The sequence below is a fragment of the Littorina saxatilis genome, linkage group LG17, assembly GCF_037325665.1.
Source record: "Littorina saxatilis isolate snail1 linkage group LG17, US_GU_Lsax_2.0, whole genome shotgun sequence".
Taxonomy (NCBI): domain Eukaryota; kingdom Metazoa; phylum Mollusca; class Gastropoda; order Littorinimorpha; family Littorinidae; genus Littorina; species Littorina saxatilis.
The window spans coordinates 65,862,935-65,875,608 of record NC_090261.1 but is presented as its reverse complement, the minus strand read 5'-3'; the positions used below and the strand labels follow the sequence as shown (position 1 = coordinate 65,875,608).

The 12,674-nt window shown below is 41.6% G+C and overlaps 1 protein-coding gene across 1 annotated transcript; it reads right to left on the bottom strand.

Annotated features, from left to right (window-relative positions):
- LOC138952193 (uncharacterized) lies at window positions 1-12,443 on the bottom strand. The gene is made up of 12 exons (XM_070323795.1): window positions 12,149-12,443; window positions 10,404-10,540; window positions 8,947-9,048; window positions 7,291-7,456; window positions 6,750-6,795; window positions 5,382-5,543; window positions 4,879-4,934; window positions 3,997-4,140; window positions 3,587-3,758; window positions 2,390-2,500; window positions 1,243-1,461; window positions 1-268 (listed from the first exon to the last, which is right to left on the bottom strand). Exons 1-12 carry the CDS (start codon window positions 12,313-12,315, stop codon window positions 53-55), a joined length of 1,698 nt encoding a protein of 565 aa, XP_070179896.1. The 5' UTR covers window positions 12,316-12,443; the 3' UTR covers window positions 1-52.
- Between the last annotated feature and the right edge of the window lie 231 nt (window positions 12,444-12,674).

The following is a 12,674-nucleotide window of genomic DNA, read 5'->3' as shown; positions in this document are numbered from 1 at the left end:
TCAAAATGACACGTTTATTTTCATATCTCTGCTTTATTCTATCTTTTCTCAATTATTTGTGTACATTGATGTTGACGGTGTGGTCTCCCTTGCCCAACGAGAACGTCTGCTTCAGGTTGTTCAGTTCTCTCCCCTGGTACATGACGTGCACCTCGTAGTCACCATGGAAACCGCGCACAGTCATCTGGCTTCCGGAGAGAGTGTGAGTCTCGTCCGTCATCCACTGGTTCTCCAGGAGGTCAAAGACACGACGTCCTGCTGCCGTCATCTGAAGAGAAGGACCATGTCGATTTTGTCAATAACTCAGTTTATGAGACAAGGTAATGAGTTGCACTCTATTATTTATCTAATTATTTTTTATTCTACCATTGGTAGTTTGAATGCAATTCTGTGAACAACCCGGCCCCCTCCCCCACCCTCTCTCTCTCTCTCTCTCTCTCTCTCTCTCTCTCTCTCTCTATTTGTGTTGTACTATTGCTACATGTTCGATTGCTACCAGCTTGTATTTATAATTACTTGCATAGTATGCATTTTATTTTATGAATAACCACATATATATGTATGCTCTTCATGCCTCATCTTCATCATCATCATCATCATCATCATCATCTTCATCATCATCATTATCATCATCATCGTCATCATCATCATCATCATCGTCATCGGCATCATCATCATCGTCATCATCATCATCGTCATCATCATCGTCGTCATCTTTATCATCACGTGCTGAAGTTTTCTGACCTCCTTTTGTTGGTAAACTTTAACTTTTTAATTTTTAATTTTTCAATGTTATCATTGTGTGTCTGTGCGTCCAAAGGGCAGATTGTAAGAAAAGGCGTAGCCTCAAATCTTAATCCTTGTTAAATAAAGTTCAATTCAATTCAATTCAATTCTCTGCACTATCTGTACGGACACATATCAATGAAAAAGGTTCTTTTGTTTCGGTTTAAAGCAATTGTTCGTATCTTCTTATTTCCTCTTTCACTAAAACAACACACGCCCCAATCGTAAAACAAATGTACCCAGAAATGTGCCGTGCCAGCGCCACCTGTATCGTGCTTGCCCTTACAGTTTATCATGGACAGTTTGCAGCGTTTAGGTGCACTTCAATTCCTTAGCGTGAACTTTCTTGTAATTAACAAGCGTCACGGTGTCAAAGTATAAAAGCAGATACATATTATGCTGAACCTTCTTCTTTACCAAACCTTTTACTTCAACTCTGACAGCATTATCAGTCACCTGGAGGTTGCTGCCCTTGACTAGCGACGCCTTCTCCCCCCTCCAGTGGGCCTGGTCCCAGAAGCCCCAGAACATGACGCCCTGCACAGCGGGGTGCCCGTAGAACGCCCTCAGCGCCGCCTCGTAATAGTCGGCTCGCTTGTTCTCGTCCTGAGCTTGTACGTCCAGCTCCGTCACCCAGATGGGCACTCCGGCCTGGGCCAGGATGTCCAGGCGTTGCTGGACACACGAAACTGGACAGCTACTGACTGATTGAAAGGCGTCGGTTATGCTTCCATGATAGGTGTTACAGTTATCTTCTTCTTCTTCTTCTTCTTCTTCTTCTTCTTCTTCTTCTTCTTCTTCTTCTTCTTCTTCTTCTTCTTCTTCTTCCTCTGTGTTCATGGGCTTAAGCTCCCACGTACACTCGTGTTTTTCCACGATTGGGGTTTTACGTGTATGGCCATTTTTACTCCGCCATTTAGAAGGGAAACGTTTTATTCACCCCGCCATTTAGAGGGGAAACGTTTTATTCACCCCGCCATTTAGAGGGGAAACGTTTTGTTCACCCCGCCATTTAGAGGGGAAACGTTTTGTTTACCCCGCCATTTAGAGGGGAAACGTTTTGTTCAAACGGGATGAATTTATACCAGCACTAATTCTGTTTACAATTACTTATGACTGTCTACTGTTATAGCCATTGTGCTTGTATTATTGTGTTCGATGAGTGTTAATTTCGTGAGAGACCATAGAACACGATCTTTTCGAGCGCTATAAATCACATATCATTCAAAACGCAGGCAACAGTCTCACCAAAAGGTTTTTCACCATTTAAGAGTTAAATGTAAAATGCTCCAAACGACTGTGATCTGAAATGGTCTTTTCTGATTGTTTCTTTTATTCTAAGTGTGTTTAATGAAAATGTTCAGAACATCCCTTATATAAACGCAGCTGTTGCATGAATGTTGCAGGGTGCTACTTTGTTATCGAATCATTTTCTCTGTTTTAATATTTTTTTTTTTAAAGATCTCAGAAGTAAGATGCATACGAGAGGTGCAATGGAGTAAGTCATTCTTGTTTAAGATTCTTTTTTTTAATTCAGTAAACTAGCGTTTGCAACATCTAACTTTTTCAATTATCAGTTACCCCTCACGGGTGTGTAAAATACCTTGATGGTGGTGGGGTCGGGGTACTTCTCGTTGCCAAAGTGACTCTGCACCCCGATACCGTAGAGACCCACATTGGCGTGCTTGAAGTAGTTGGCTTGGATCAGGTAGTCCTGGCAACACATTAACATAATTAAAGTAGTTAACAATTAACCTAAAATCTTAAACGCAAAGTGTATGACTTACCAGTAGTTTACAGTATCCAATACAATACCATGTCTTATCATTTCGCAATCAAAGATTCGGCGGAAGGAAATCCCATATGATATGAACGAACTTTCAGTTTGCGCTTCACGTGTTTTGATGCTATTCAATCAGTCATCTTGTATCTTTTTATATTGGCAGCAGCGTGTGGAATAGGCTAGCACTAGTCATCTTGTATCTTTTTATATTGGCAGCAGAGTGTGGAATAGGCTAGCACTAGTCATCGTGTATCTTTGTATATTGGCAGCAGAGTGTGGAATAGGCTAGCACTAATCATCTTGTATCTTTGTATATCGGCAGCAGAGTGTGGAGTAGGCTATCACTAGTCATCTTTTATCTTTGTATATCGGCAGCAGAGTGTGGAATAGGCTAGCACTAGTCATCTTGTATCTTTGTATATCGGCAGCAGAGTGTGCAATAGGCTAGCACTAGTCATCTTGTATCTTTGTATATCGGCAGCAGAGTGTGGAATAGGCTAGCACTAGTCATCTTGTATCTTTGTATATCGGCAGCAGAGTGTGGAATAGGCTAGCACTAGTCATCTTGTATCTTTGTATATCGGCAGCAGAGTGTGGAATAGGCTAGCACTAGTCATCTTGTATCTTTGTATATCGGCAGCAGAGTGTGCAATAGGCTAGCACTAGTCATCTTGTATCTTTGTATATCGGCAGCAGAGTGTGGAATAGGCTAGCACTAGTCATCTTGTATCTTTTTATATTGGCAGCAGAGTGTGGAATAGGCTAGCACTAGTCATCGTGTATCTTTGTATATTGGCAGCAGAGTGTGGAATAGGCTATCACTAGTCATCTTGTATCTTTTTATATTGGCAGCAGCGTGTGGAATAGGCTAGCACTAGTCATCTTGTATCTTTTTATATTGGCAGCAGAGTGTGGAATAGGCTAGCACTAGTCATCGTGTATCTTTGTATATTGGCAGCAGAGTGTGGAATAGGCTAGCACTAATCATCAACACTGAAGGGGAATCATGAGGCTCACGTTTGTCTCGGAACCGCCAGCTACCACGTTGTAGTCGTTGAGGAAGAGCTTGACGTTGGGGTCAGCATGGTGAGCTTCGCGGAACAGCTCCAGGTTATAGCTGGGGTCATGGAGACAGTCCTGGTACCACGTGCCGTGCAGGTTCTCGTTGTTCACGTCCCAGTGCTCCAGGCTGTCAACCACAACATGTCAACACTTTGAAATGTGTGTGCACAACCACAGCATATATAAACTAGGCTATTGGAAAAGCAAACAATAACAGTAAATACGTCCTTTTCATGGTAAACATTTTGCAAAGTGAAGAAATTGATGCTGCAGGGTACATTTCCTCCTTATTTGAATTTATGTTACATAGACGTCTAAGTCGGTCAAAGAACCACACAGCAAAGTAAGAAGAAATGTGTCCTCACAGTCCATGCGTTTTGCTCATGGTCTCCTCAATGTGCTGCTTGACGACGGTCTTGAGTTGATTGTGGTCACCACACAACCCCTTGACCCAGCCCTGCACGGTGTTGGGCACTGACCACACCAGGTTGTGACCGCGCACCTTGATACTGAAACATGGTATTGGTCAATGGACCTTGATACTGAAACATGGTATTGGTCAATGGACCTTGATACTGAAACATGGTATTGGTCAATGAACCTTGATACTGAAACATGGTATTGGTCAATGGACCTTGATACTGAAACATGGTATTGGTCAATGAACCTTGATACTGAAACATGGTATTGGTCAATGGACCTTGATACTGAAACATGGTATTGGTCAATGAACCTTGATACTGAAACATGGTATTGGTCAATGGACCTTGATACCGAAACATGGTATTGGTCAATGGACCTTGATACTGAAACATGGTATTGGTCAATGAACCTTGATACTGAAACATGGTATTGGTCAATGAACCTTGATACTGAAACATGGTATTGGTCAATGGACCTTGATACAGTTCAACCCCCCTTTTATGATCTTCAAAAATCGGAAATAAATCAGTGATTCAAAACAGTGCAGCGAATCTCTCCTTCATGTTTGATCTCTCTCGAAACAAACCAATTTGGCTGTTTTTTCCTTCCAAATACACGTAAGATAAATGTCTGCACATAAAGATTGTTAAATTGTTATGAATTTGTGAACATGCAGTAACTGTCTCCGTTATGTTTTGATTTCTCTCGACACCATGTACCACCCTGCTTTATGTTTTTTCTATCTCTCCAAATATAGGTAAGATCATGTGTCCCCGTGACGATTGATGCACTGTTATGACATTGTGACTGTGTGGCGAGCTTACCCGTGCTGCTTCACGCCGTGTATCATGTCCAACGCCAGCTGGTAGTTTTTGTGTCCCTGCAAGAATAGAAGCAATATGTTAGTGCCAAACATCCCGTTTCATTAACACTGGTTACTAACGAGCAGCTTTCTGGTAGGCACAAGTAGGGTGCATTAGAAGAGAACCATGTGTTATAATGTTCAACCATATAAACTAAAATTTAACTTGACAGTAACCCATTGTTTCAGGTGATATGTGCTTGTGGCTATGTTTAAATGCATTGTAGATCCATTGTGTTATCAATGCGGGTATTTAAGCTTTTATTGTCTCTTTGAGATACATTTCTCGCGCAAATAATTCAAAAAAATGACATATACAATGGCTAATTATTGCCCCAAGCGTACCTCCGTTCTGACAGGAAGAAAAATATATTACAAAGTTGTTAAACATATTTTTAGATTAAAAAAAAAATAGACTAGGCAACAGGGCTAAGAGTTTGTAGGCAAGTGAGGCATTTCTCGTACCCTCTGTGACTCGATAGTCCCCCATTTGAGGGCGTTCTCCGGGACCACCCAGTTGAAGTGTTTGTGGATAAAGTCTCGGTACTTGCCCCCTGCGTCATTGGCGTCGTACTTCCAGCAGTTGACCGCAGTGCCGAACGCGAAGGACTTCTTCTTCTGCAGGACCTGTTTAGATAAATATGAGGAAAATGAGTTTCGATGTGGACAAATAGTCTTTGTCAACAGTGCATTCGATTTAGACTGTCCCAGGTCAGCTTCACTGTAACTATTATGAGTTATTTCTAATATGCTGACTGTTAGCAAATGATAACAGACATGTCGAGAAAAAAGATATCAAGCATGAGCCTTTTAGGCGAATGCTGATATCGTTTGTGAGACATGTCTGTTATTATTTGCTAACAGTCAGCATATTAGAAATAACGGTTTTATTACCGTTTAATTCGACCAAAAGAAATTTCGAAGCGACCCCGCGAATTAGACAGAACAGCCGCAATGGGAACTGGAGCGCTCCTACCTGATTATGCCTGTCAGTCAAAGAATTCTTGTGACCTGGGTCAGCCAATCAGAGTAACACACCTTACGTGATGAATATTCACAGGTCAAATGCGTTTGACACACAACAAACCATGTTGAACATGCGTTTCGGTTGCTTCGCTTTTTCTTGTTGAACAGAGAGCGACAGATTTAGAACCGACTCCAGACGGATGGGAAATGACGTAAAGATACATTTGACGTAAAGCGAGTGACCCAATTTCATTTGATTTTCCGAACTTTGATAATTTAGATTTCAAGTGAGCGAGTCGGCATTGCACACTCAGAGGATGGGCTGTTCCGTAAAGCACCCACCGACAAAACTCGCTTTTCGGTATTTTTTAGATAAAGAGAGTAATTATCTGACAGCATTTGAAGTGTCATTCTTTAGAATAAATCACACTGATATTGCTGATTTAAATGTTTACTTTGTCTTGTTCATTTTTAGCTTGATAAACAAAAAGGGTCCCTGTCTGAACGTTATAACATTTAACAGGTCACCTAGAATCCGTCCTGATTGGTCAAAAAGCCATATGGGGCACTGAATTGGTAATAAATCACGATGACATCAATGGTGAAAAAAATAATGTCTTGACAAGTCAATTCGGTATTTATTTGTAAAATCATTGATTTATTATAAATCAGAAATCAGAAATAATCCTTGATTCGCTGTTGCGGTAGGTTTGATTGTTTATAGAATTAACCAGTATAGCCTAAGTGTCCAGCCTCTTTTGGAACAGCATTAATTGAATGAACTATGCGGCTTAAAGGATAGGTGTTGGAATTGAACAAATGTAAACTAGGCTAGGTGTTTATAACAAATGGGTGTCACTCACTTACATGGATCTTGACGTCTCCTTTGTTGATTCCTGACGCCGTTGTCACACTGAAACACACACCAAAAACAAACATGACATTTTCTTTTCCAGCTCAGGTTTTGGTTACATGCTACTGCCCACAGCACATGAATGTCGCACTTGAGACGGACAAAATGAAACTTAAACTAAAGTCCATTTTATATTCACTATCTTATTATTTTTCCTTTGGCCGTCTACTGCAAAGACTACTTAGGTGGGCGTACTTTTGACTGTTCCATATTGCCATGATTGGCCGCTCCAGTAGCAAACCTTCTTGCTTCTTGATACACGCCACGGGACTTCTGTGCTGTTCCTGGTCCGCTTTCAGACTGTATGTATGAAGGTACTCACTGTAGGACTATTTGACTCTCACACAGATTGGTCGATTTGTGTCCGTGAATCTACACACACCCATGACTGCTTTACTCTTTCCGAGTGTCTTGTTATTTAGTTTTGTTGTGTTTGTGTGTGTGTGTGCGTTTGTTTGTTTGTTTGTTTGAGAGTGTTTCTGTGAAGCTACTGACTGCAGGTTGATGTTGCTCTTCCGCAGGTGGTCGATCTTGCCGTTGAGGCTCTGGAAGGTCACGTGACCCCCGCTGCTGGTTGCCGGGGTGACGGACGCCGCGTCCACAGCATAGGAGACAGACGTGTCGGGACTGCTCTGGATGTAGATCCGCGTTTGTTTGATTGCTGCAATGACGACCAGAGACGTACATGCATATGTCTGAACTTTTTAAATGCAATTTGCAAAATGTGCCGACTGCAAAATTGGCAGTCGACTGCACTTTTTTTTTTTTTTTTTTGGGGGGGGGGGGGGGTATTTTTATTTTTGTATATACACTAAAACATATATATCCACTCTCCTTGGTAATAATTATAGTATGTATAAATGTTGCGTTATTATTGTCACTTTTCACTTTGAGTACTTAAGCAGGATTCTGTGACCAAAACCAGTCGCCCTACTCCGACAGAACTGCCACAGTCGCTTCTTACTAAAATAGCAACCACTACAATTGTACCCGTTAGAACAGCACTCACTGCAAACATACTCACTATAAAATTACTGATTTCAAAGGAAATACCATAAATTAAAGCTGCTTTTCTGTGTAGAGTATGTATTGGTTGATAACCGCATTTATGCGACTTAAGGGCACAGTCTCAACGATTCGTCTGACCATCTTAACTCTCACCATGCTTGAAATGAGAGAAGAACAATACTCCATTTGGACACATAGCAACAATCAACAGCCTTGGTGCTAACTGTGCAGAGTCAGAGTTTGTTTTATAAATACATCTACTAAAGCACACCACAGGTGGCTTTCATTAAATCAATTATAATAATAATAACGGGCATTTATAAAGCGCCTTATCAGAAGTTCAAAGCGCGTGACAACAATACATGTATACAAAAATTCATACAATCACTGTCAGATTCAAACAACACATCATGCACATCTCACATCCTCAGACTCTATTCTAAGGAACTATCCGTAATGTTGTTGGAACAAGTGAGTTTTCAAATTGGACTTAAAAGATGAAATGGATGGAGAGTGACGTAATTGAAAGGGGAGTGAATTCCATAACTGAGGTCCATAATACGAAAACGTGCGGAAGCCATGAGCCTTGCGTTTAAAGCGACCTTGACGGAGAAGTCGAGCATCATCAGAAGAACGAAGGGTGCGAGAGGGAGTGTAGAGGGAGACCAGTTCAGAAAGATAGGCAGGTGCCGATTCAGAGATGATATTGTAGCAGAAGCAGGCAGCTTTATACCTAATACGTTCAGATACAGGAAGCCAGTGAAGTTCTTTCATGAGAGGAGTGCAGGGTTGTCGATGCTGTGCTCTGAAAATGAGACGTGCAGCAGAGTGTTGTACTTTTTGCAAGGGTTGGAGAGTGGAGTCAGGACAGCCTATGAGAAGGGAGTTGCAGTAATCTAATCTGGACAGAATGCAGGATGTAACGAGAGTTTTAGTGGCATCAACAGTGAGAAATTTTCTTATTCAATTCATCAAACAAAATCAATCTGCACAAGAAGCAGTAAGGACGATGATTTTACGTATGTGTCCGCGCGGAGGGCTGGTCTTGTCCCACGTGAAAAGCCGGTTCAGGTCTGACAAGGTGAGTCGAACAGTTTTAACCAGAAGAACTGTGGCTTTAAGTGAAGCAGCAAGAGTGTGTACCTTTACTCCTTGGCGCAGTGAAAGACCCCTGAAGATGGATCCACCCCTCTGCCTTCCTGGCGTTAGCGTGGCGGGCAATGATCGGGTATTCGTGGCTTCCGTCTGTACAAAGTTAACAACACTTTAGCGTGGCGGGCAATGATCGGGTATTCGTGGCTTCCGTCTGCACAACGTTATAACAACACGTTAGTGTGGCGGGCAATGGTCGGGTATTCGTGGCTTCCGTCTGCACAACGTTATAACAACACGTTAGCGTGGCGGGCAATGATCGGGTATTCGTGGCTTCCGTCTGCACAACGTTATCAACACGTTAGCGTGGTGGGCAATGGTCGGGTATTCGTGGCTTCCGTCTGCACAACGTTATCAACACGTTAGCGTGGCGGGCAATGGTCGGGTATTCGTGGCTTCTGTCTGCACAACGTTATAACAACACGTTAGCGTGGCGGGCAATGGTCGGGTATTCGTGGCTTCCGTCTGCACAACGTTATCAACACGTTTGTGTGGCGGGCAATGGTCGGGTATTCGTGGCTTCCGTCTGCACAACGTTATCAACACGTTAGCGTGGCGGGCAATGGTCGGGTATTCGTGGCTTCCGTATGCACAACGTTAACAACACGTTTAGTTGAGCGCTGAGCCGTTTTCATGGTGGAATTTATTGTCCAAAGCAAAATCAAATATGGGAATAAACCTTTTCACGGAAATGCCTGATATTTTTAGTGCCTGTTGTTTACGCTATCACATTAGTTTTGCTTATGTTAAGGTATTTGTTTGCTTTTTAATCATGTCCAAGAATCAGATTCTATTCATGACATTAACTTGGTTCTGATTCTGACTGTTCAAAAAAGGTACTGTTTGAACTTTATAATCCGCAGAGACTATAAGTTCTTGTGCAGTAACTCGTGAAAGTTGGAACACGTTTTTATTATAGAAGAATGTATTTCAGAATCATTATTCTGACCGTCGTACTGTTAGACCTTTGAAAAACCACAAACAACGGTAGCCTGGTCCTTTTAATTTCAAACTTTATCTTTCCAATGCTAGGAAATTCGGGTCGCTTCCTCCAAGTGGAAAGCTTGCAGCAACAAAGGTCGCGCATATGAGTTGCCAGAAATCACTCCTTAGTGTTGGCATTGACTTATTGGTAGTGTTTACAAATATGTCAGATTATTAACTAAAACTAACAGGTACGTTCTTGATAAAAGTACATTTAGTTAACCTGTGAACTGGAAGTCTGCCATGAAGTGTACATATGCTAGATTACTTAATTAAGACTAACACATGCATTCTGTATATAACTACATTGTGTTAAACATGTGGACCCGAGGTCTGCCATGAAGTTTACAAATGTTAGATTAGTAAACTAAAGCTAGCAGGTGACTTATGGTTTGTGTAAATATGTTAGATTAATAAACTAAGATTAGCACGTGCATTTTAAATAACAAGTGTATTGAGTTGACCTGTGAACTCGAAGTCCGCCATGAAGTCGATGCTCTGACCGCTGTGGTCGTTGAGCAGCTTGACCCACACCTCCCCGTGGTAGGCTTGACCAGCTGTCACGTGGATGTACTGAGATGGACCCTGCCAGTTCTGTTTTCTGGACACACCAAAACACGCTTTGACATGCATAGGGGTACACATATCGATTGCACCTCGATTTGTGTTCTCAGTCTAACAGTTTTGCTTTGTATATTATATCGCTGTTTGGGCTCCTATTTTTTCCTCTGGCAATTTCTGTATAATTTAGTTTACAGTATTTGCATTTTAGTATGTTCCGTTTAAGCGTCTCCGTTTTGAAATGAAATGAAATGTATTTCATGTCTGAGTTGTCTGTAAACGATTAAAAAACAACAATTGGCAAACGGATGACTAAACACCCAATCCCCGCCCCCCCCCCCAAAAAAAAAAAAAAGATAACAAAGAAAACAAAAGCAAAGAAAAAAAAAGCAACAAAAAAAGAGCATCATGTTTATGATTGTATCTTCGCGGACAAACAATTGTAGCACTAGTTATAGTAATGAACTGTCAAGTACCACAAGTTGATTATGCTTTACACCCTTTCTTCCTCTCCGACATCCAATAAACATGGCGGTAAATGGATGGTGTAATGACTTCCTCGATGTCGTCGTGTCGGTTTTACAATGTTGTCGGTGAAAAAAACACCATTACCTGTGATGCTCTACTAACACAATTTCAGACCTATCAAAAATTAATACAATTTTTTCTTAAATTGCTAAAAATCATGGGTGCAATAATGTTATTGAAGCTCGCCGTTTTTGGAATTCAAAATGGGATATGCCTCCTCAACAAGAGCTGAGACATGCTCTTGACCGATCCTTAACATTTTTGAAGGGTATATAGCACTCTGATAATCATCGCTCCACGGCTATTGCCAGTTGTCTCTCTGACCGGACGCTAAATTCCTACGCGAATCTATCAAAACAAGAATACAGAGTTATCTCCCATATGTTGTTCGCGAGCAGTGTTCGCGAGACGAAAATGATTGCAGATTGGCCGACTTCGACAGTGATCTCCGTTCTGTTCCTTAATAGTTATGATAAAGACATCGTTCTAAGGTCAAAACAAGTCGAAATTGTGGGACTGCTGCCGGAAGGAGACCGTAATATATGGTTGCATCACTGTCGACTGGCTACAGAAAAAATCGTCTGCTCCAGCGAGCGCCGAAACCAAACGGTTGATTATCACGTGACACTTTTGCCATATTTAGAGTTGTTTGCACAGTAAATACAGCCGCAAAAAATAGCTCGCTTGAAACTGTCTTACATATCAATTCCTTTGTAATTTAAAAATTACACAACACCATGAAAAATCATTATCGACGATCGCGAATCTGCTTATATCCATAACACATTACGAAAAGATCTAAATATGTAAAAAATCGATTTCCTCTCCAGACAAGGAAAACCAAGGCATCCTGTCAGGGATAGAATGAGACCCGAAGGGAAGTAACTAATTTTTGACCTGGGTTCAGGATGGGGTATATAGCAGAAAACAGGTAAAAAAACACCAAATGCATTCATGTCCAGAAAATATCACACACACATATGTAAAGCGCGGAGAGCACAGTTAATTGTGGTTCGCGCTATATAAGCTCACCATAATAAAAATAAAAAAATAAAAAAAAGCCAATTACCTGCCCGTGATTTAGCTTTTAAATATCAGAAAAAAGCCCCGAGTGACTTACCTGCCGGAGACTTGGAGCGCGTGTTGCCCCGAATGTTTGTCGCTGGTCAGAGTACAATGGATGTCCCAGCAGTCCCAGTGGGCAGTGGATTCGAACCCTGCATTCTGCAAGATCTCCCCCGTCGCCACGGCAACAAGTGCTGCCACGAGGCACAGCGTCAACGTCATTTAACTTTTTTTCTCCAAATAATTAAATTCCAGCGCTAGCTGTAGTGTCCCTGGTTCTTCTAAGGAGACGGCAGAACAATAAGAACAATCTATCTTGTGTGGTGTGTTTTGATGTATCTCTCCACGCTAACCTCGCCCTACACAGATAAGACCAACACGACTGTTTTAGCACATAAAGGATTTTTTTGACGTGATTTCTTTTAAGTACGTTTTGAGGTCAGACAAAGAGTATTAGTATGTTGAACTTTCTGGTTTAAAACCAGTACATGTATGTACCTATAGGCCTTTCTGGTGGGTGTTTCGATGTTTTAAACAGTATGTACCGATGGGCCTTTCTGGTGGATGTTTTGATGTTTTAA

Coding starts and splice junctions, on each gene's coding strand:
- LOC138952193 (XM_070323795.1), bottom strand. CDS start 12,315: ATGACGTTGACGCTGTGCCTCGTGGCAGCACTTGTTGCCGTGGCGACG. Junction 6,796..7,290: donor AAGAGCAACATCAACCTGCA/GTCAGTAGCTTC, acceptor TGTGTGTTTCAG/TGTGACAACGGCGTCAGGAA. Junction 1,462..2,389: donor CCGACCCCACCACCATCAAG/GTATTTTACACA, acceptor TCGTGTGTCCAG/CAACGCCTGGACATCCTGGC.